The sequence below is a fragment of the Sapajus apella genome, unplaced genomic scaffold, assembly GCF_009761245.1.
Source record: "Sapajus apella isolate SASKATOON/1434 unplaced genomic scaffold, GSC_monkey_1.0 scaffold134, whole genome shotgun sequence".
Taxonomy (NCBI): Eukaryota; Metazoa; Chordata; class Mammalia; order Primates; family Cebidae; genus Sapajus; species Sapajus apella.
The window spans coordinates 3,297,962-3,321,846 of NW_022437074.1; the positions used below are offsets into that span (position 1 = coordinate 3,297,962).

At 48.5% G+C, this 23,885-nt stretch overlaps 1 protein-coding gene and 1 pseudogene across 1 annotated transcript in view; one reads left to right on the forward strand and one right to left on the reverse strand.

Moving 5' to 3' along the window:
- Positions 1-8,519: 8,519 nt before the first annotated feature.
- LOC116539855 lies at positions 8,520-9,486 on the reverse strand (annotated as a pseudogene).
- SH3RF3 (SH3 domain containing ring finger 3) overlaps positions 8,908-23,885 on the forward strand; it is a 360,308-nt gene continuing 345,330 nt past the window's right edge. The window contains exon 1 of the mRNA XM_032263040.1: positions 8,908-10,066. Coding sequence (XP_032118931.1) covers positions 9,485-10,066 — 582 coding nt within the window. The 5' untranslated portion in view covers positions 8,908-9,484. The remainder of the gene's footprint in view (positions 10,067-23,885) is intronic.

Below are 23,885 nucleotides of genomic sequence, written 5' to 3' on the forward strand. Positions count from 1 at the left end.
ATTGACAATCTCCCCTTGGATGATTTAGGATGTACTTCTGCCAAGACACAAATTCAGATATTAAATATTATTCAATGTCAATTATGCTGTGATTATTCTGGAAGCTTGTTTTATATTCAATTTTCATTCATTCTGCTTATGACTGTAATTTAAATAAGGGATTTTCTTTATTGCATTAAATGTATTATCAATGCAGTGCTATAGCTTAATAACTGTACCATGCATACAAGTTTAAGTATTTTCTAAGATCTTGAGCCAAATTAAAATAAAGTATGTTATGTCTCCAAATTGGAGAAGAAAATTTATTATAATTCTTTTGAAGACTGCAAAAGAAAACATAGACAACTGCAGGATTATTTTTAATACTGAAAAAGATTTTGAAATATTTTTGCCACAGTGCTATGGAAACTGCAGTTGGTAACAGGGGGATACCTCATCAGAGTAAAATGTACATTGTTTTAAAGTTGAAAAAATTGCCATTGTTTATTAAGATTTTATGGACCAAAAGAAATGTAATTGAATGATCTATCCCATAAATTTAAACAAATTTAAATTTAATGTTCCAAGTAATCACTCAAGGCTTCACATGATCAGATTAGGAGAAGTCCAGATATTTGTCTTGGGTTCTCCCTCTGAATTGTCCAAGAACTATGCAGCCGGAAGGGGCTGGCTCCAAGGCCATGCAGAGTGGGAACTTCAGGATGTGACCACCCACTGGGCTCCTCATGGCGTCCCTGCTCACTGCAGGCTACTTGTATGGTGGAGTGTCACTGCCCAGCTCATCTGTAAGAGGAGGGGGAGGACCTCCCAGTGCAGGCTCAGCTGGCCTGGCACATCCTGCCAGGGCCTGGATTCTCTCTGTTTAACAACCAGGGCTTTGGTGGATGACCAGGGACTCTTCCAGGGGTCAGCCCCTCCCCTCAGGCCACCTTGAGCCCAAGGGCTTCCCTACAGGTGAGTATGCCACATTAGCCTTGCATACTTAGCCGTGGTCCCCAAGGATGTAAGGTAGAGTGGGACTTCCAGCCTCAGCCACGTGCTCAGCCAGCTTGTCCTTCCCAAGACCGCCCCCCACCCCCAGGGAATCAGACCAACCTGCACTACTTCTTGGATGAGTGGCCACCTTGTGCTCTAGATGGCATTTTCTCCCAGCACGTGTCCATCAAAAAGGCTTCTAGATGAAGGGTTGAGGAGGCTGTGGAAACTGACTCATGACCTCTCAGTTTTACATACCAAGAGGTACAGGGAGGAGGGATCCTGTTGACTTTCCCCGGGCAGCAGATACCTACTTCCCTTGCATGTCCAAAGCCAAGGGGAACACTCAAGTACTTCTTCCTGGTACAGAGAAGCCCTGCTCCAAGGTAACCAGCAGCCTTGTCTATACAGTAAAGAGGGTGGCAACTCACACAGTACAGCGTCTGCAGGTTAAGAAGTTCTACCTAACCAGGGACCTGGGTATCTAAAGATTAAGAAACATTAAAGTCTTGATTTTTATTCCTGTCTAGTAATAAAATCCTTCACTTGCACTGATGATATTTACACTGCAATTACCTAGAACAACTGCTTTAAAAAGTTAAATAGATGCACGATGTCTATTTCTCCAGCTTAAGAACTTTCCTCTGTCACCCTCTCTGTCATGGGAATGGCAACATTTGTGTAGCACTAAATCACATCTGTAAAGCATTTTGCAACCCGCAGATGGAGAGTGTTCTGAGCAGCTCAGTGACTGATGAGACCCCCTGCTGCAAGTTCCTCCTGATTCTCTGTCCTCTGCTTAGCAAGTGGGAAAGACTTTCCTGCAGTTTCCGGAGTAAAAACCAGGGCTTACTCTTCTCCCTGGAGGCTTCATCTATCACCTCCAGGAAAATGACTCCCAGATTCACACCCCCAGCCCTGACCTCCCTCTGGAGCCCTGTTTGAATCACATCCCTAACTGCCAGACGTCTGTACCTCCCTGCCTGCCAGCACCTCTAACTCATGTGTCTAAAATAAAACTCCTCCTGCTATTTCGTCTGGCATCTAATCAGTGGCTGGGGAGGCTATCTTTGCGTGTGTTCATGTGTGTATTCAGCAGGGGTCTACTGAGTACCTGCTGGTGTAAAGCACTGTGCTTGCTAGTGAGGAGAATACAAACTTGAGTCTGCTACTCAAGGAGCTCAGGTTCAAGAAAGCAAGACAAGACAACTGTGTTACATGGGAGAGAAAGATCAAGTCAGGATGAGAAGAACAGATGTGGCTTCGAAAGATAATTCAGGAGGGAACACGCTTTCGGTGAAAGGAATTTACAGGTATTGAGTGCCCACTGTTTGCTCAGTATTTTCCACACTGCTGTGGTTTCCCAGAAGCAGATCTTAAGAGAAAGATTTGCGGGCAAGTAGTTTATTTGGGAGGGGACCCTAGGGAACATCAGCAGGGATGTGGAAAGGGACTCAGAGAGGAAGTGTCAGCCAATCAACAGGTTCACTGTGGGCAAGTGAAGCTTAACCCTGCTAGGGGACAGCGTAAAGCCATCCCTGCCGAGGGTCAGGAGAGCTGTCATCTGCTACTGCTGAGGACTGCCCCTGGTGTTTGAAGCCTGTGCATGTGAGCACAAGCCCAGAGGTATTGGGTCGCAGGGATAAGAGCATTCAAGTGTGATCTGACAACCTCTACTGTATGGGTTTTGTCTTATGCAAGCCCCCATCAACGCAGTAATTTAGGCCGGGTGCAGTGGCTCATGCCTGTAATCCTAGCACTTTGGGAGGCCAAGGTGGGAGGACCACTTGAACGCAGGAGTTTGAGACCAGCCTGGGCAACATAGGGAGACCTAATATCTACAAAAATTTAAAAAATTAGCTGGGCTTGGCACCATGTGCCTGTGGTCCCAGCTGTTGAGGTGGGAGGATCTCTTGAGCCCAGGAGTTCCAGGCTACAGTGAGCCATGATTGTGCTACTGCACTCCAACCTGGGTGACAGAAGGAGACCCTGTTTCCCTCACATACACCAAAAAAATCCAAAGCCAAAACCAAAAAACAAATAATAAACAAGGTAATTTAACACCATGGTGTTCAATTCCTTTCACTTCAAGTTGTGTCTTAGGCAGCCTTGGTAATTTGCACTCAAGTAACAGGAGAAACAGGCTTGAGCTTGTGCCTGGTGGACTATGTAGCCCACAGTTGTGGCTGATGTCACACAGCTGGCAGATCATGGAAGACTACAGGGAGGAGGAGGCATCAGCGAGGAGTGGTGAATGCGTGTGATCATCCTCATGGTGCAGGTATCAGCTGTGGCTCAGAGTTAGTGACACCCTCATGTCTGTCTCCCTCTGGGTGCTAACTAGACAGGCGCCCTGAGCTCTCACCACCCTCTTTTGCTCTTTTTCAAGCCCTGTGTCATCCCACCTCAGCCTTCCTCACTGCAGCTTTTTCTTCCATCCTTCCCTTTAAGAATGGTGGTCCCTGGGGCTCTGTCCCAAGCATGCCTTTCTCTCTTCTCCATGGATGAAAGCATTTGCTCCCCTGGGTCTTCCCACTGCCTATATGTGGATGATTTCAAGTCTGTATTTTTAGCTCTGGTCTTATTCATGAGCTCCAGGATTGGGTGGATGTAAAATATAGACTCAAGCCCCCCACTTTGGATGCAAGTCCTGACTATTCTACTCAGTAGCAATATGACATTGGGCTGGTTACATATCCTCTCTGCCCCGATTTTCTCACCTGTGAAATGGAGGTACCACATTGATACTTGCCTCATAGGGCTGGATGGAGGATGAACAAGTTCACCGGGATGGAGAGTGTGGCGGCACTGTGGCTGGCTGCCAGTTCTCACTCACGGCTGCACTTGTTTTGGACAGCTCCTTCCTGCCCTTCCAGAATGCCAGGGAAGGGCTAGGACCTCGCTGGTACATAGTAGGTGCTCAATTTATAGGTTGTTGAATGAACTCCTATGGATATAACTGAAACCAAGGTTCTTAGAACCAGACTCTCTACTCCTGTTATTTTACTGTTCAGATTTTTTTTATTTGAGACAGTCTAGCTCTGTCGCCCAGGCTGGAGTGCAATGGCACAATCTCAGCTCGCCGCAGCCTCCACCTCCTGGGTCTAAGTGATTCTCACGCCTCAGTCTCCTGAGTAGCTGAAATTACAGGCACGTGCCACCATGTCCAGTTATTATCATTATTTTTTAAGACGGAGTTTTGTTCTTGTTGCCCAGGCTGGAGTGCAATGGCACAATCTCGGCTCATTGTAACCTCCACCTCCTAGGTTCAAGCGATTCTTCTGCCTCAGCCTCTCAAGTAGCTGAGGTTACAGGCACCCGCCACCATGCCCAGCAAATTTTTGTATTTTAGTGGAGATGGGGTTTCACCATGTTAGTCAGGCTGGTCTCGAACACCTGACTTCAGGTGATCCACCCGCCTCGGCCTCCCAAAGTGCTGGGATTACAGGCTTGAGCCACTGTGCTTGGCCTAATTTTTTTAGTTTTAGTAGAGACAGGGTTTCACCATGTTGGCCAGGCTGGTCTCGAACTCCTGACTTCAAGTGATCTACCCACTTTAGCCTCCCAAAGTGCTGGGATTACAAGCATGAGCCACCACACCCGGCCTGCAGTTTTATTTTTAAAATTGTGGTACAATACGTAACATAAAACTGACTGTTTTACCCATTTTAAAGTGTCCAGTTCAGTGGCATTAAGTGCGTTTGCTTTGTTGTCATCCTGTGCTAGTTTTTAACCAGTAACTTCCAATCTTGTGTCTCCCTGTATCAGGTTTCTTCTTGCCCCAGATGAGCACATTTAGGGTTGCTGGACTAAACCTTCCACAAACTCCCGCATGCGGCGCCTGGTAGAGATCCTCCTGGGTTCTGCAGCTACAGCTGCTGTTCAGTGCAGTGACGATTGTCTCATGCAGAGGGGCTTCGTTGACCTTAAATAACGTGTATCAATTTGGGTTCCCAGTTGCAAACAACAAAGACTGACTCTGATTGATTTAACAAAAATGGAACTAAGGAAATGAAATTGAGAAATCCATAAGATCAACAGCAAGGCCAGGAAAGCAGTGGAGGCTACAGCCCAGGCTCAGCAGGCAGTCACATCTGGGGCTGGCCAATGCGTGACCCCACTCCGAGATGCTACAGGCCACTCTGCCCAACAGGTGAGCACCAGGCTGCAGGCACTGCTGTTGCCAGCTACCTGCCCCACAGCAACTGAACTTCGGGTGTTTCTTCTGCCCACATCCCTCTGCCTCTCAGAGCATGGTGGGGTGGGGCAACTTTTGATTCCCACACCTTAGCAGAGTGGGGTGGGGGTTAGAATTATCTGACTATCACCACGTGGAGCATCTTCCAAATCTAAAATGGAGTTCAAATTTTGGGCAGCCAAAAACCTGACATACAGCCATCTAGTCCTGTTTCCTCTGAGCCTTTTTTCTTTTGGACAGACGCCCGCTGTTCCTTCATCTGAAACTCATGGACCAGGCTTCCAGATCCCTTACAACACTGTCATTAATTTTTGGTACCCAGAATTGGAAGTAATCTCACAAATGAGGTCTGACAAGTCCGAGGTACAATGGGATTATTTTTTTCCAAACCGTGACCCCCGCCTTAACTTTCATGAAGACATCTGAAGATTTCATTACTTCTCTAGTCAGCCATACTACATAGATGACTCATGTTGGCTCATACGATGCTTGTGGTCAACTGAAATCCCCAGATCTTTTTAGGAAAGGCTGTAAAGCCAGGTCGTCTCAATTACTTACTCATATAATTGGCTTATTGAACATGGGCAAATTTAACCAAATAACTTAAGACTGTATTTGTAATACTTCAACTATTTAGTTCACACCCTTAAATTCCCTCACACTGTAGCATAGTATACTTGGCTACTTCAACCAGAAATTGCAAACTGATGGTCTGTGGGCCAATTTGATCACACATGTATTTTGTTTGGCTAATATGGTGGTTTTTGAGAACTGAATCGTTTGCCAACTGTTGAACATCAGAAGATGTCATGTAAAAAGCAGCACTTCCAACTTCTCTTGAAAGGTATGAAGATCTGGCAACATTTGGTCGTCATTCCTCCAGGACTGGATCTGGGCAGCAGCCACTTCCTCTGAAAGGTGCAGATGAAGCTTGCTGCAGTCCCCACCAGGCCCTACTGCCTTGGGCTCATCCTGCTTCATTAATTTCATGCCCTGCCCAGTCACTGTGGACATCTGAGTAGACAGTCTGTGTGCCCTGTGGGTGCTGGTTATGGCAGGGGAGGCAGAAGAAAGCTGGGAAAGCTGGGTTTCAGCGGCCCTATCTTGCTCTTGTCTGGCTTGGGTTGTGCAAGATAAAGATATGTTGAGGGCAGAGATGTTGTGGTGAGCTTCTACCATGGGCATATGTTGTTCTGACTGCCCAGCATAGCAAGCTTCTGGAAATTCTCACTTCTACTGTGTGACTGCACAGGGTGCTGCCAGGTTTCAGATGATCCTGCTCCTGTGGCCAAGGCACATGGGTCCAAAGAGGGACCACTGGTCCATGCTAGTGATAGAGTTTTAGAACTTCTAGAAGTGGCTGATGCTGTTGGAAGAAAGGCTCATGGAGCTTTGACCATGTTTTCTGTCATGTGGGTTGGGAAGCAGAGGCAGCTGGTGCAAGAGAGGGAGGGGTCGAGTCAACAACTAGAGACACAGACAGCAAGACATACTGCGGGCTCTATCTGTGTTAATCTGGCCCAGCTCTTAGCCTCGGATTCTACGGGATGCCTCTTATTCTTGGTACATATTCTGCTCCCTTTAAAATCTACCAAGAGTTGGTTTCTGTTGCTTGCAACCAGAAGCACCAGGGCATGCCATCACAGGCAGTCCTTGCTCTTTGTGAGCCCTCCCAGTGCCAGACAGGTCCCCTCTTTATGCTCCCCCTTGCATCCTGTGTCTACCATCTGCTCCTGGATCAAGCATCCTGGGTCCTCCCAAAACTCCCCCTTGTTCCTGAGCAAGGGTAAGAGTGAAAGGTGGCTCATGTGAATATGCTTCGAGGCACTGTGAGGTGCATGCCCTTCCTTCAGCCCTCGAGGGAAGCCAGGCAGCTCTGGGATGCCTTCCATCTCACCCTGTTGTTAGCACTGATATAAATTGTACCGATGGAAATCCACACTGCTGAGAGAAATCTGGGTTAGGAAAGCCACCTGCTGCTATCAGGGGCAAAGTTTCCAGTACTGGCATCCTGATATAAGCACAGAATATGTGGAATTGAGATACTAAGATCTGCACTCAAATCACCAGTAGGTGATGAGAGAGAGACATCCTTTCATTCATTCTACAAATATTTATTGAGCGCCTACTACATGTCAGGCACTGCCCTAAGCACTAAGGATATTGCAGTGGAACAGATCTGTAGCTTACAGGGAGCTTACATTCTAATGGCATGTAAACTTTATGTGTTAGGTTCTGGGGATACAAAAATGAAAATTCAGCCCCAATGGCTTTAGGAGTATGGGTATCACTTTCCTCATTTGTAAAATGAGTTTAAAATAATTATCACAGGCTGGGCACAGTGGCTGACACCTGTACTCCTAGCAGCTTGTGAAGATGAGGTTGGAGGATCGTCTGAGCTCAGAAATTTGAGACTGGCCTAGGCAACATAAGGAGACTACGTCTCTACAAAGAATTCAAATTTAAAAAATTAGCCAGGTGTGGTAGCATGCCTGTAGTTCCAACTATTCAGGAGGCTGAGGTGGGACAATGGCTTGAGCCTAAGAGTTCAAGGCTGCAGTGAGCCGTGATCGCACCCTGTACTCTAGCCTGGATGACAGAACGAGATCATGTCTAAAACTACGTAAGTAAATACAAATAAAATAATTATCTCGCAGAGCTGTTTAGCGGATTAAATAATACATAGCACGCTCTTGGCCTTTAAGCATCAACAAATACTACTTTTTTCCTGAATAATAATAAAAAGATCATACAACTTCACAAACAATAAGGACAGCCTGGCCGGTAGGCGAGCCCTCCACGTCTCTTCTGACGTTAGCCCTGGCAGGACCCGCTGTGCAGTGTCCAGCCAGTCCTGGTTTGTGCTGAGCCCTGGACGGGAATGCAGCCGTTCCCGGCGGGAACGCAAAGTGGCCACGAGGGGGCAGCGCACGGCAGGGAATATTCGCCGCCGACCCCAGCCCACCGCCAAACTTCCCTGCTGCTCCCGGTCCGCCTGTACGTACTTCCGTTGCTCTGACGCTCCCAGAAGCCGGGGCGTCGGAAAGGAGAGCGCGAATTCCCCCTCCTCTGCGCCCCCGGAGGAAAAAAGCGGAGCGGGGTTCACGAGACTGCGCCGCAAAGCGGGCGCTGGAGCCCCTCGCACTGCGCCGCCAAGGGTGCGGCGTGGAGCCGGGCACCCGGCGCCAGGGTGCTGGTCGGCGGTCAGCGGCGCCTGCCTCCGACCCGCGACTCCGGAGAGCCAAGGTTGCCGCCGGGAGGAGTCGGCGCGGGCCCCGGGCTGAGCGCCTTCCTTCAACCTGAGCGCCTTCCCCTCCTGCCTTGCGGGACATCTTCACAACCACACCCAAACGAGGCTCCGGGGCTGTCACTTCTGCGCGCCGCTCGGAAAGGAGTCTGCACTGGGAGCGCTCTGGGGAGTCGTCGGGGAGGATGCCCGGGCGTCGGCGGTGTTCCCAAGCTGCTCGCCGGCGCTGGTGAGGAAGGCAGTCGGGATAACGCCGCCCAAACTTTCCTTCGCAACAGCCTTGGCAGGAAACGTTCCTCTCAGAGGCTAACGAAAAGCCGAAAAAGACTCCGGCGCTTGGAGGAGGCAGGGCCAAGCCTGAGCAGGAGGGGTTCCCTGGAGCCCTGAGGGTGTCCTAGGGAACAAGGCCAATCGCCGGCGTGCGCCCAGGCGAAGGGAGGTCCCGCGGGCGCGGCGCGTCCTTCCCTGCGCCCTGCAGTGACTGAGACCTCCGCGCGCACCCCCGCGCACGTGCTCGCGGCCGAGGAAGAGGAAGGGTCCTGCTGAACCCTAGGGAGAACAGCGACTCGCAAGCAGGCCAGGGGCGCATGGAGGTGCCGCGGGGGCTGTGCGGCTCGCCAGCTGCGCGGGGGAGCGCGCACGCCGCGCCCCGGCCTCCCCGGGGACCTGGCCGGCCGCTGCTCGCACTTCCTGCCGCCGGTCTCCCAGCCGCGAGCCGCCGCTTGCAGCACAGAGCCCGTTGAGCTTCGTGCCCGGCGGTACCCCAGGCCCCCGGCGCTAGGCTGGCGCGCAGCGGGACAGGTGTAGCAGACGCTGCGCTCAGGACCGGGCGGGCTTGGCTAGCCGGGAGTTGGCTTGCCGCGCGCGGAACTCGGGTCCCCGCCACGCAGGCCGGTGGGCGCGCCACTTCGCACCGCCACAGCCGTAGCCTCGGGCCACCAGCCGGGGTGAAGAAGTCACGGCAGAGCCCGGCTTCCCGGTCCTGATGCCGGCTGCGGGTGGCGGGATCCACGCCGGCCCCAGGACCTAGGCAGCCGCGCGAGACCGCTGCCGGCGCGTCCCCCATGCTGCTCGGAGCGTCCTGGCTGTGCGCGTCCAAGGCGGCCGCCGCTGCTGCGCAGAGCGAGGGCGACGAGGACAGGCCAGGCGAGCGGCGGCGACGGCAGGCGGCGGCCACGGCCGCGGGGGCGGGCGAGGACATGGACGAGTCGTCGCTGCTGGACCTGCTGGAGTGCTCCGTGTGCCTGGAGCGCCTGGACACCACGGCCAAGGTGCTGCCGTGCCAGCACACTTTCTGCCGCCGCTGCCTAGAGAGCATCGTGTGCTCGCGCCACGAGCTTCGCTGCCCTGAGTGCCGCATACTGGTGGGCTGCGGCGTGGACGAGCTGCCGGCTAACATCCTCCTGGTGCGCCTTCTGGACGGCATCCGTCAGCGGCCCCGCGCCGGCACAAGCCCTGGCGGCAGCCCGCCCGCGCGTCCCGTCCCCGGCCAGAGTGCGGCCCCCACGCTCGCAGGCGGCGGGGGCGGCGCGGGCGGCGCCGCAGGCAGCGCCCCGGGTTCCCCTGTTTTCCTCTCTGCAGCCGCGGGCAGCGCCACCGGCAGTCTGCGGGAGCTGGTGACCAGCAGGAGCGCGCCGGTGGCAAAGGTGGGTATCTGTCTTCGCGGAAGTGGCCACGGCTCATGGGAGTGTGTGGGTGAGTGCTTGGGCGTGGGGGGCAACCATGAGGTGCGGAGGAGACCAGGGGTGGCCCCGCGTTGAGACACTGCTCTACGAGCAACGTCGCTTGCTCTGTGGCGGCATCTGGTCCTAGGGCACCTCGCCGCTTGTTCACGTGTGTCCCATCCTCCCGCAGGGTGGGCACGCCTTCTGTCCCGCTGCTCCCCCTCTATTCCTTGGCCGGACCTGTTACCCTGCCTCTTAAACTTAGCATCACCCTTGCATCTCTCTAGAAATCGGGTGGAGGGGGGTTTCCTCTGGATCCCCAGATGCTCACTCTGCACACCCTGGGCCTGCCTGGAGAAAAGTTGGGCTTCACGTTTCTGGCAGGACTCTGATGTCTGCACTGCAAAGCCCGCGGGCCTCCTGCCTGTGGCTCTGGCTAAGGAGGGGCGGGCTGAAGGCAGAGTGGGACTGGGGTTTGGAAGAATGCTGATCACAAACTCCTTATAGTAGTCTGGAAGGAGTTAACCTGGAGTCCCCAGGAGCCTTTTGACCCAGCCCGTTTTGGACTTGGCAGTGTCTGCCCAGAAGCCAAGGTCTTGTCCTGGGCTCCCAGGTAGGGTTGTGTTCCCACGTGTGTCGTTACTTATTTTTTTTTATTATTCTTTCTGGTACAGCCTCATTGTAGGGCCTTAAATGCTTCTGTTTTAGGCGAAAGACTTTGTCTGGACGGCTTCAGTGATTTGGTTTCAAAAGCTTCTTGTAGCCTGTCATAACACACCCTCAACACCTTAGGAACTTAACAGGGGAGAGGGTAGCCCATGGGGTGCTGGTTTAAGTGAGAAAAAAAGGATCTGGGTTTTGTTTATTTCTTTAAATGGAGAGAAGCACTTAAATGTTACAAAATATGTCGTCTATCTGTTGGAATAATCATTTGCTTTAGAAACACAACTTTATTCCTCTACTTTTGACCATTTAAGGGGTTGGTGGTGCCTAGTCCTTCCACTATGTATGATCCTGAAATGCTGGGGAAATTCTAGCACCTGGATTAGGCAGTCTGCAAATCTCTAAGGTTACGGTTAGAAACTTAAAATCCTTGGATGCTGAGCTTGAGTTAAGTGCCATGTTTTGCTGCAATGGGCTTTTTTCCCCATGGATCAAGAAGAATGGACAGTTAAGGATAGTCACCCTGGGTCACTTGGGGTCACTGCTGAACGGGAATTTTTTTTCTTTAGTTTTAATTGTGATTAAATCCAGCTAAATGCTTGCGTTAAAAATTTTCAAACTTTTCCTTCCTGGCCTTGCTGTTTTTGATTTAAGGTATTATAATTAAATATCTTTATTTGCAGAGTAAGCGGGTTACCTTCTTCTGTTCTGATAATTGTATGATATTTGGAGCCCTGCTTCTAGTAAAAGTATGGGACATTCTAATGGCCATTTGTTTACAGATGTCCTCCCAGTTTATCTTGGGGGACTTGTGTTTTACCAGGAGGTTAGGAGGTAACCTCTGAACTGTGACAGGCTAAAGCTTTGATGCCACTGTGGGAATTCTGTGACATTTGTAGTACCTTTTAGAACTTGTCAAAGGGGTTGAAGCTTGGAACTTTCAGTAGTGACACTTAGTAGTAGCAGGAAATTCATGTTTTACTCACCAGATTTTGAGACCCTTGGTTGACTTCCTCTATGGGTGCATAGTCATGTTCATGACTTTTTATGCTTTCGGGATGTTGCTGCATCTTGTTTAACAGATGATCACTTATTTAACTAATAACCAGGGGTCCTGTATGCTGTATTAACACTAAACTACCGCTATACTACCTTGCTGGGATAATAGCATTAGGTCCAGCACATGCTTCCAGGGTGGGGAAGGCTTGTAATAGCGCATCAGGCATTGAGCAACCCTATACACTTGACTCACAAAGATCTCAGCTGAAAATTACTTTTGGTACTTTATTGTCCATTGGAATTGCTTGACTCCTCCCAGCAAACTTGAATGCTGGATATTGCTGCATGTTATTTAATAGAGGGGCATTTATTTAGCTAATACCATATATGCCATAATAGCAGGTAACCGTAAATATTATAGTCATGTCGTTTCCCAATTAGAAGCTCCTGACATCTTCTTTTGGGCCAATTAGGATGTGTATACTCTTTAGGTATGTAGGTAAGTATATGCGTAGCTTGTTTGTTTTGTTAATTTTGTTACAGTTAGACATTGTGACAGCATTATTTTTAAAAAATGTTTTAATATCTATTTGGTATCACCGGCAGGGAACGAAACAGTGTTTTCCCTAACTCTTTACCTGTGTGTTTTTCATCAGTTTTGGTGAATCAAGTACTTGGAGTCCCCTGACCTGGTGAGCAGAACCTCTGAGCTCTGCTTTCACCTGAGCCATTTGAGATAAAGCGCTTTTTTGGAGTCAGTTAAGGATGCTGCCCCTGGAAATCTTATACCCAGTGACGAGTACCCATAGCCTAAGATCAGGACTGTTGGTCTTTTTATTTGCCTGTTGGCAAATATTATATGTGTGTTGCTTCTTAAAAAGTGTGTTCATATGTGTTACTTCTGAAAGTGACCTTTAAAAAGTCCTATTTTAATGGTATTATCCATCCCTTGCAATTGCTAATGTATGCTAAATTTTTCAGGCTAAATTGTTTGTTTATTGTTTTGTTTTCACAATTTTGCAAGAAAATCCCTTTAATATCCCAAGCTAACATCAATCAAATTGATTCAGTGCAGTGAGAATCTTGCTGAAAGGGTTTTGTGGTTCCACATTGAGTAATTCAAAGCATGCTTTTTAATGTGATTTAATAAGGACTCAAATATAAGACGATACCAATTTTTTTTGAAAAATTTTTAAATCCTTGACTTATATTTGGGCTTATACAGAACATCGTCTGCAGTTCGCCTAGACTGAACTAGGCACTATTATAGGTGAACAAGACTGGCTTGGGCTTTCTTGATGGAGCTGGTATTAGGGGCGGTGGATGTAAGCTGTCAGCCCCAGCTCTCAGAAGGTACTTGTGGGCACTGGCTGGTGTCAATCCAGAATTCTGTGAGGGTTACAAGGAAGGACGTTGTCACAAATTAAATAACTCTAGAAAGCTTAGGCAGTGCCTTTGATGACATAAAAGTAGGCATTAGAGCCTAATTAGTGTATCTGTGTTTTGTATTTTGAGGTACAATGGTGTATGTTCACATTGGATCTGTTTGAAAATCACTTCTGTGTCTCTTGACATTGTGACTGGGACTTAATAATGGAAGAATATTTTAAGTTGGAGAATCATAAAATTATATATGTTAAATACTTTATTTTATAAGCATACACATATATGATTCTTTCACCATTTTGGGGGGTACAGGGCTGAGGACCTTTCTCTGAGTTCCAAATTGTCTTTTTAGCTGAAACCAGTCACCTTTTATGAATTTCTATTTGTTTCTTTCAAATGGAGTGAAGACTAAAACTTTCAAAGAATTTTGAGAAGAGCATCTTCTAGATTTTAAATAGGCCCGCCCCACTAATGTTGATGTTCTCGTTTACACCTGATTTGATCATTTTAAAGCAATCTCCCTTGGTTGAGTCTTTCCTACACGGTCATCTTGATTTTCCAAGGGGCAACATTTTTTTTTTTTTTTCACTCAAACTTCTTCCCTGGTTACAGGCTATTGAAATATGGTGCATATTTAGCATCATGAATACAACTTGCATTAAAATAGTTGGGAATAAGGACAACAGATCCCTGGCAAGCACAAGCCTCCCCAGGCAGGAGTGGCTGGCCCAGCTTTGCCAGGGTGTAGTCTCTGGTGGGTGTGGGTGACTTCAGCTGTGTTACAGAGGACGTGGAATGTTGTTTAGTCCAGCTGGTCAGCTAGTGGAGGCTAGGATGGAGGGTGTCTATGATATCTGGAAGCTAGTTACAGTGTTCTTTGGTTCTTGACAGTTGAACTGCTTATACCCGAGATTTTCTGTTGAGCGTTTACTGAGTGCCTGCAGCATGCTGGGCACTTTGACATGTATCACCTTATGGAAAGTTCACAATAATCCTGCCAAGTGACTGGCGTAATTATTATTTTGAGGCCCAGAGAAATTGATATTTGGGCAAGTCAGAGAGCTAGGAAGTGAGTGACTTAGGATTCTGTTCCTCTGCCCCTCTGTCCAGTTTGGCTGGAGGGTTGGAGTGTTGTGGTTTGGTCTTGAATGTAATAAGGACTCCAGAGGAATAGGCTAACATTTGGGAGCCTCACAAAAAACCAGACAGCTCACAAGAAAGCAGACAAGTGGTTGATGTGACAGCTGAGTCACAGCGAAGTCCTTTTCAGAAGTGGAAATAGCAGTTTGTAGCCAGAGAGTAAATAATTTAAATTATCATTCATTGAGCACCCCCTGGGCACCAGGCATGGCTGAAGCCTTTGCTGTGGGCTAAGGGTTGAGCGGTGTTAAAGTGTAGTTCATCTGGTCCTTACTGGAACTTGGTGAGGTCGCTAGTTATATAGGTAGAGAAATCAAGGCTCCATAATTTTCTTGCTGAGCGGCACGCAGTTAATAAGGGTGTTTCTTGGAAGATTAACTTTGGCCTTGGTTAGGAGTCCTCTTACTCTACCACAGGCTCAGCTCGCGAGTAGCAAGATTCTAAACATAAGCAGCAGCCGCCCCTTGCATTCACTGCACCCACAGCTACAGATGCTCTTCTGTGCAAGGCTGCTGTCTTGTAAACCCTGAGTGTGCGGAGCGGTGTGGCCCGCAGGAAACAGCATTGAATCTGTTGTGGCTTTGGCCACAGGTGACAGGCAGCTCTATTAATATGTAAGTGAGTGATCCATACTTGTTCTTCCCTTCTGCTCTGCTTCTGTGTTGGCTTCACTCTCAGCCCCACCCACTAGGTTTCAAATAGAGGTCGTGGCTTCAGGTGTCACAGCCCCATGACAACGCCCTGGACACAGTAGGGTTTCTTCCCCTTGTACTTGGTCTCCAAGTCAGTGAGCAAACGGTGACCCAGCCCCAACCCCATGCTTCCTTCATACCTCTGGGGACAGTGTTGCCTTTTAGGCTGGTGTCTGAAGCAGGCACACAGGACTGCTTTCCCTCCTGAGGCGATGGCCTGCCACTTCCCCCAGGGCATGTGGAAGGAGAGGAAGGGGTAGTGGGAATCCCACTAAAAGGAATTTTTTTTTTTTTTTTTTTTTTGAGATGGAGTCTTGCTCTGTCATCAGTCTGGAGAGCAGTGGCGCGATCTTGGCTCACTACAACCTGTAGCTTCCGGGTTCAAGCGATTCTCCTGCCTCAGCCTTCCGAGTAGCTGGGACTACAGACATGCTCCAACATGCCCAGTTAATTTTTGTATTTTTAGTAGAGACGGGGTTTCACCATGTTGGCCGGGATGGTCTCGATCTCTTGACCTCGTGATCTGCCCTCCTCAGCCTCCCAAAGTGCTGGGATTACAGGCATGAGCCACCATACCCTGCCTGAATGTGGTTTCAATTCTGGCTTCCCACTTCCTCACCGTGTGCCCTGGGCAAATGGGCTAGCTTTCCTGAGCCTTTTTATCAGTGAATTAGGGATGCTATCTGCTTCTTTGGATAAATGGGATAAGTACTCACGGTGCAGTGCCTGGCACACATGATTGGCTGTCGTTTCAGGGCCTACTCTAATAGGAAAACCTTGGAGACTCTTACCACGCATGAGGCACACCTCAGAGTGCCTGCCTTGCTGCTGGTGGATTTGTGGTATTTAGTATTCTAAATTAAGGGTGTATGTGCGTATGTGTATGTGCACATGTGTGGATGTGGGTGTGCATGGGGGTAGGTATGTTGTGAGTCTGATACCATGCTTTGCTTCTAGATTCAGTCAGCCTATGTTGTGGAAACTGGATTGTCAAGCATTACAGGGCCTCTGTGCTGAGTAGTTGCTTGAGTCTGTTGGTTTCCTTTTTAAATTTGTTTCAAGTTTATCTTTGTTATCAGAGGTAGTGTTCCTGAGTTTTACAAACTTCATTAAAAGGGAAAAAATGTCTAAGCCATAATCTGCTTTAAAAAAACAGCAGGGGAGAATAATCCTGCTCAGTTGCTGATCCAGCCTGTTGGCAGGCTGTCCTGAAAATGAGCCCACCTCTGTCATCCGTGGGACACAATAGCTTGTCTACAGCTGCCTAGAATTAGGCTGCTTGGTGTGATTGAACTGAGCAGAATTCTATTCAATTGTTTCTTCCTCCTGGCTTTTGAGAGCCTGCCTGCTTGCTGGAGCATGACAAATTCGGGGCTCAGTTTTGTAGTTGTTTCTAGCGGGCATTTCAGTTCAATCTGTATTTAATCTCTGTCTTTTACAGTTAACATGATATTTTTGAGGTGCATTTAAAAAAAACACATCAGCAGGCATTTGCTGAGGAAAATGTTCTTGATAGCAACCGTTGAAGAGGGCAAGGTCAATTTTTATCAGATTTGCCTTGCCTGGGAGATCTTCAGATTTGATGAATGTGAAATGCATGCTTGATGGGTATCCTATTGGAATTTTAATTAACTTTAAGAGAACAGGGTGTCAAGCTGAAGGTGTTGGCGACAGTGAATGGTTTACAGATCATGCAAGCACCCCATAATGTGGGTCTCCCTTTTCCCATTGAATGAAATTGGAATGAAAAAGTGTATAAAGTTGCAGCACGATCTGGATTCTGCCTTTATTAGGCTCTCCTGGCCCTTGATGGTTCTGCACATCCTTGGAGGGCATTTAGAGCCACAGCTCTCCTTTGGGAGACCTGAAGGAGGACCCAGAGGAGTCGCTACTCTCGTGGGTAGCACATATTTACATTGTTAACTGATACAAACGTGAAGATATGATGGTATTTGCAGTTCCACGTAAGGGAATGTGTGCATAAGGCTCACATGAATTTATGTGAGTTTAAATGAATTAGGATTCACCACAGGAAATAGGTCAGGAGGAGGGGTGAGAGAATTTAGAAGCATGTTTGCACTGGGGCACCTGTAAATGTGCTGGAGCCGGGCTCACTGATAGCAAGAGGAGGCCTTACCAGAGAGTTGGGGAGTTCGCAGGGAGCTGTCTTTACCCTGGTTCAAGGAATGGGATGTTGATGGTTTTCCCCCCTGGCTTCACTGCACACATATTTAAGTATCTGCTGTGTACCAGACACTACAGTGGGCACTGGGGGCCCCAGGGACAGCAATTGCATCAGTCTCTATTTATAATGAAATGTAATTTTTTCCATTTAGGTAACCAGATATGCTGCAGAGGAAAATATATCTATATATTATTATTCTGTTTATCTGGCAGGAATTTCTAATGAGGAAAGTGGCCTCGGTGTGATTTGGGGCTTATGAGTTTGCAGTTTTCTCGTCTCTTTTAGTTTCTTCCATCGCCTGGATTTGCTGAATGAAGACTTTGCACTTCTGTTTCCTGGATTTTTCTGACTTTGTGGTGGGGAATGAAGATGGTGAGGCAGAAAGCTGGAGGCTTTCTGAGAGCAGCGTGGTGTGGGCAGCACCTTTCAGAGAAGGCGTCTGCCGGTTGCTGGTTCTTGAGCAGAGGCTGTTCTGGAAGTGCTGTGTGCTCAGGAGACAGGAGAACTTGCTGCTGTGGCTAGAACCATGGAGGTCAGGAGTGTCCGGAGAGTTCTCTGAAACTTCTTTTGATTTTTGTTGGCCATCAAAGCACACCACTTTAGGTGAGAATTCTTTGGATTTATCATTTAGGATCTGAGACACATTCATGGGTGTTGCATGAATTTGTTGCTGCATTCCATTGTTGCTCTAGGATGAGCCCAGAGATACTGGAGAGAAAGAAGAAAGGTGAGGGAGGCTTAGGCACATTTCGGTAAATGGTTGCAGGTTAAATAATCTCATCAGGCACCATGCGTCCTGATCAGCCGTTGTTTTTGCATTCAAAGACTAATCGGTTAATCCTCCAAGCTTTGCCTGCCAGTGTTGTTGTTTGATTTGAAGGGTCAAGGAATCCTTCAGATGATTCCTAACCACTTGGAGTGCTCACCCATGTGGGTTGAGGAGAGTACTGTGGGGGCTGGGCTGGCTAAACCTCAGGCCAGGCGGTCTTCTGGAGATCTTGCCTGTGTGGAGTGCGTTCGCCCCATAAATGCAATGGCAGACATGTACGTTTATTTCTTAGATAGAAATTTCTAAAAAATACGTAGGGAGAAAGCAATGGGGCTTCAATTTTGCATGTGGGAAAAACAAAGGCTTGGGAGTTTAACTGTAAAAGAATGGACAGTTGCTGTTGTTGCTGGGACTTGAAGGCTGCTTTCAAAATTAGCTTGGTATGCCATTTGCTAGCAAGGTGGCAAGCAAATTTTGAGTAATATTCTGGACTTCATGTATTGTAGTGAACTGATTCTTTCAGAGATGGGTCAGGGCAGCCCCGGGTGTCCCGCTGCTGCTGGTGACTCTAGTCTTCCCCTTCGTCTGCAGCGAGGAGTGGGTTACTCTTCCTCTGCGTCTGCACACCCTGCCTGAAGACTGCAGTTGTAGGGAACACACAGAGTGAATGGTGGCCCAGGTGTTGGGGCTGTGGAGCTGTCACGATGGCCCTGTGTGAGTGCTGCTCTTGAAGTCTGGCCCAGAATGAGTGATGTTAATTATTAATTCAGCCCACACATCTCTATTGACTGCCCCCCCGTTGCAAACCCTGTGTTAGGCACCGGCATGTACATTGGTCACAAAACCAAAAACGCTCCAGGCCTTTCGGGACCTGACCATTCAGAGGGCACTCAAAGAGCCAATAGGTATCTCTTGACATGCAGTAATAAGCGACGTGAAGACAGGGGGCCACAGCCTGGCGATGGCAGAGGATGTGGAATCGTGAGTGGTGCCTGTGGATTTAACTATGCAGCTTATTTGATTTATCTGAATTTATCTACATCTTTACTGTTTTATGGATAAGCCACTGGATTTCTTAACTCTTTATAATCATATTCCAAATCTGCATAACTTAAAAATTGCATCCTATTTTCTCTTCCCAAGCACAACCAAAGGTAATTAAAACCAGATGTGTTTGCGTGAGATAATGCGTGTGGAACATCAAGAATGCAGATGGTGCTAAATTAATGTTGCCTTAACAAAGATAGCCAGTGAGACTAACCTTTTTTTCACTAAGCTCATGATGCCCGTGGATTAATTTTGTCACTAGCAGTCATTGTCTGGACCAAGTTTGTAGTCTAAACGTGCAGTATGAAAGGTGGACACTCTTAGAGTCACACTCCTAATAAAAAGACAACCCTCCTGTATCCTGAGCAGCAGTCCTCTTATGCCTTCTGTGGCTGAATTTGTGTTGTAGACTACAGCAGGGGGAAAACTTACAATGCTAGAAACCTGGGTTTTAAAAAATTAATTTTAAAAATGTGGTTTTCATGGAACTGGGAGTGTATCTGCTGTCTTGGTTTGACAAACTAAGCTTTGACCTGTGCACAGTAATAGGAGTTTTCCTGGATTTAAAGTTGTTGTCCCCAACATACCAAATGAGGTGACCCATGTCAGATTCTATGGTTGAGCCTCACAGTGTGGAAGGGCACCTGCTGTGGGTCAGCAGCCCGTTGAACAATGGAGCTGAAAACTTGCAGATTTTGAGCTTCTCAGTCACCTGTTTGCCAAAGACCGACGTGCATTGCTTGGTAGTTTGACATCTGGAGTTGTGTGGACGGGGGTCTACATCCAAAGGGCAGCACCACTGGGGCTTAGTTTGTTCAGGTTTGTGTTCCTAGGCAGATGCAGGCTGTTTGTCTCAAATATAGCTGCTTTAAAGAGACAGAGTGGTTTATTGATCAGAGGTAGTGACTCATGATATATTGAAACCGCGCCCACATAACTTACATGACAAGGCTGGGGAGAAGAGGACTGGTCCACAGAAGGCTTTCCACTTAGTCCTGAGAGGCCCCCTTCCCCTGTGGCCACTGTCCCCTCTAGCACCATCACTGTTGCTTCTTTTCTGAAGGCTGCGTTGATGCACATGGTTGGTGCATGTGGTCGCTTGATGCACGTGGTTGCATGTGGTTGACACACGTGGTTGGACTTCTTTCTCTCTGTTCTTGAGATCAGCTGCATCCAGCCATGGACCCTCTCTTTCGCTGGTTCTTTGTGAATCATAAATCTGCTTATGATGCCTTTACATACTCGTGTTCTTTTTCTGTTTTTCCTAGGCTTCAGCAATTTCTTGCTTTTTAAATTTATGGGAAATATAATTTTTTTCCCTTCTGCAAAAGGCCTGTGTACCCTACACGTGGTTAACAGCCAGTCTGTGCAATGTGATTGATGTTAAAGGTAACATCTCTTCTGCATCCCCAAACTAATCAATGTGCTATCTTTGACTATCAATACCTACACAGTCTGGCCCCAAGGGTATCAATTTTTCACTTGGTGCTATCACTGCCGTAAACAACTTCATGGGCTGAGAAGCCCTTGCTTTCATGACCCCCACCTCCCATCTGGGGCTTCTATGAACTGGATACCCCTGAAGCACCCTGACAACCAGACCCCTGTTGTGGGGCCTTTGGGTGGTGTGAGCTGCTTATATCAGCTTTATTAAAGGGATGAGTGGTATGCTGGGACCCACCCTTGGTGACCCCATTTTAGTCGACTTCATCCAGGTGGAAAGATGCAGCCACACCCCCGAGCCCAGGTTTCTGCAGATTCCTCTCTTTTGTCTCCCTTTCATGCAATTTCTGGCTTCGTTTTTATTTCCTCAGGCTGTTTTCAATGACCCTTCTCACGCTTCCCTTCTGTGGGCTGTGTGCATTCCTGGGTTCCTCTTCCTCCAACTTGCTCAGTGACGAGTGGGGCTCAGAGTCTCACTCACAGGCTGCCTGCCCCACCACGCCAAGCTCATAGGAGGGGCTTGAGAGCTCTGCAGCCCCTGGGCACATGCCTGCCTTCCCCAGTGACCAGGCCCAGCACAGAGCTGAGCCCACAGCTGCAGAGACCACCAGTCCCCAGGCTGACCAATTCTTCACAGGTCCAGGCTGAAGCTCCAACCCACTGTACCTTTCTCTATCATGAAATCGGATGTGGATATAGGGTGAAGGTCCCAGCAAGAACAATGATACCTGGAGATAACAGTGTGTCCTGACAAAGAGTTAGGACTCAAAGCCAGCATCTCCTAAGAGAAAGCAAAATACTCATTTTCTAGACCCCAAGGAACAAGTCTTCTGACAGTATCAATGGGAGGGGGTACTGGTTGGAGAAGGAGGTCAGGATGAGGGAACCGCAGTGGCTCAGGCCAGTTGTCCTGGCACTTGAGGAGGCGGGGGTATTCGTGCAAGGCCAGCCTGGGCAATATAAGAGCCTGTCATTCATTAAAAAAAAAAAAAAAAAAGTAAAAAAATGAGGTCAGGGTGAAGGTTGTGTCCAGCTCAGCAAGGCCAGGGTTTTGCTTCCTTTCACCCATGGGACCCCCCAGGTGTGCCCAGTCTGCTGTCAGCTGCGCCCTTCTCCCACCTGCTGAGAGCTCTATGGGTGGCAGGGCCCTTTCTGTACTCACAGAAGTCTCAAGGAAACCTCCTCTGGTTTGTAGCCATCATTCCAGCCTGCCCAGTCCTCTTCTGGGGATCCTTGAGTCTCTAGTCTCCTGGGAGGGTCTCAGGTATGTGCCTAGAGCTTTTTTGTTGCTGTTTGTTTTAGAAAGAGTCTCACTCTGTCGCCAGGCTGGAGTGCAGTGGCGTGATCTCAGCTCACTGAAACCTCTGACTCTCTGGTTCAAGTGATTCACTTGCCTCAGCCTCCCGAGTAGCTGGGACCATAGGCATGCGCCACCATGCCCAGCTAATTTTTGTATATTTAGTAGCAATGGGGTTTCACCATGTTGCCCAGGATGGTCTCGATCTCCAGACCTTATGATCCACCCCCTTTGGCCTCCCAAAGTGCTGGGGTTACAAGTGTGAGCCACCGCACCTGGCCGTGCCTAGAGCTTTTGCTGCAGCCCCTGGCCTATTCCCTGGGCCCCACCTTGAGCCACCTACTGAGTGGAGTCCCCGACCCCTGGAGAGCAGCAAGGGAGTGCTTCCCATGGTCCAGCCCTCCTGGAGGACTCTTATGCCTTTGTGACTGGACGAGCTGTGCGTTCCCAGTTCTTTGCCAGCTGTCCCACCTCCCTACCCACTTCCCTTCCACAGGTGTTCTTTCCAGGAATAGGTGTTTATTTATGGTCTTGTGTTTTTCTTAAAAATTCCCATGCATGTTATATTCTACTCCAAATTGTGCTTCCTCTGATTTTAATAGGACCCCTAAAGCACCCTGTGGGGTTAGCTCTGCAGACTTGGAATCAAATGTATATGCCGTGACTTCTTACCTGGCCCCCATACCCACACAGGCACCCAGCTCGCAGGCACAGTGGCCGAGAGTGAGGGAGGGCTGCTGCCTGGGTTCCCCAGGGACAACGAGGCACTTGGCTGGAGCCAGCAGTGGCCGTGGGAGGAGGATTCTAGCCGTGTCATCAGAAGCCTCTCTGGGTTCTCTGGGGGCAGAACATTTTGCCAGGCTGCTCCTCGGAGCCCCCCATCCTGGAGTCACCTGCGAGGTCAGCTGAACGGAGTGCGGGCTGTCGGGCCAGAGTTTATTTTCTGATTGCTGGTGTTCTCTGGCTTCATCTGCCAAGGCATGGAGGATTGTTGCTGAGTGAAGGAAATGCTGTAAGCTCATCAGTAAATGTGGGGAGAGGTGGCTGTCATTGCCAGACACTTTCACTCTCCAAACTTAAGTGGGAAATTTCTGTCAGGTTGAGGAATTGACAAGGATGTTGGCTTTCAAGGTGACAGTTGTCGTGTTGACAGATACAGCACATGGGTGGTAGTGGAGTGCCGGGGGCTTGGGGCTGGCATCCTGACTGCTGGAGTGTGATTTGACACCAGAGATGCGAGAGGGGAAAGTGCCACTGCGGTGCTGGTATTCCTGGTGGTGTCCCTAAGCTTGGGGAATGCAGTGTGGGGGACCTGCCATGATGGCCACCAGGTAACCTCAGGAGGAACCCGGGAAACGTGTTATATTAATGTTTCCATTTATTTCAATTGTCCCTTCTATTTATGTCAAGTTGTGTATATATAGAAAAACTGTGGCAGTTGCATAGAATTTCTTTTGGAAACAAATTTAAATAAAAAGTGAGTTAATTTAAAGGAAGTCTTTAAGTAAGTATTGTGAAAGTGAGGCTTGGAGGACCATAATTTGGATAAAAACTGTCTTAAGTTGAAGTGAAATCAGAACCTCAGAGAGATGTGCACTCTCACGTTCATTGCAGCATTATTCTCAGAGCCAAGATCTGAAAGCAGCCCAGATGTCCATCAACAGATGAATGGATAAAGAAATTGCAGTGGGCTGGGTGCAGTGGCTCATGCCTATAATTTCAGAACTTTTGGAGGCCAAGACAGGAGGATCACTTGAACCCAGGAGCTCAAGACCAGCCTGGGCAGCATAGCAAGACCCCATCTTTACAAAAAAAAAAAAAAAAGAATTAGCTGGATGTGGCGATGCATGCCTGTAGTCTTAGACACTTAGGAGGCTGAGGTGGGAGGATTTCTTAAGCCCAGGAGATCGAGGCCATAGTGAGCTGTGATAGCACTACTGCACTCCACTTAGGCGACAGAGTGACACTCTGTCTCAAAAAAAAAAAAAAAACAAACAAAACCAGGCAGTTTATGCTGTACACACATACATACGCACAGACAGACACACAGACATACACAGTGGAATATTAGTTTTTAAAAAAGGAAATCCTGCCATTTGTGACAGGATGGATGAGCCTAGAGGACATTATGTGAAGTTAAACAAGCCACAGACACAGAAAGGCAAATACTGTGTGATCTC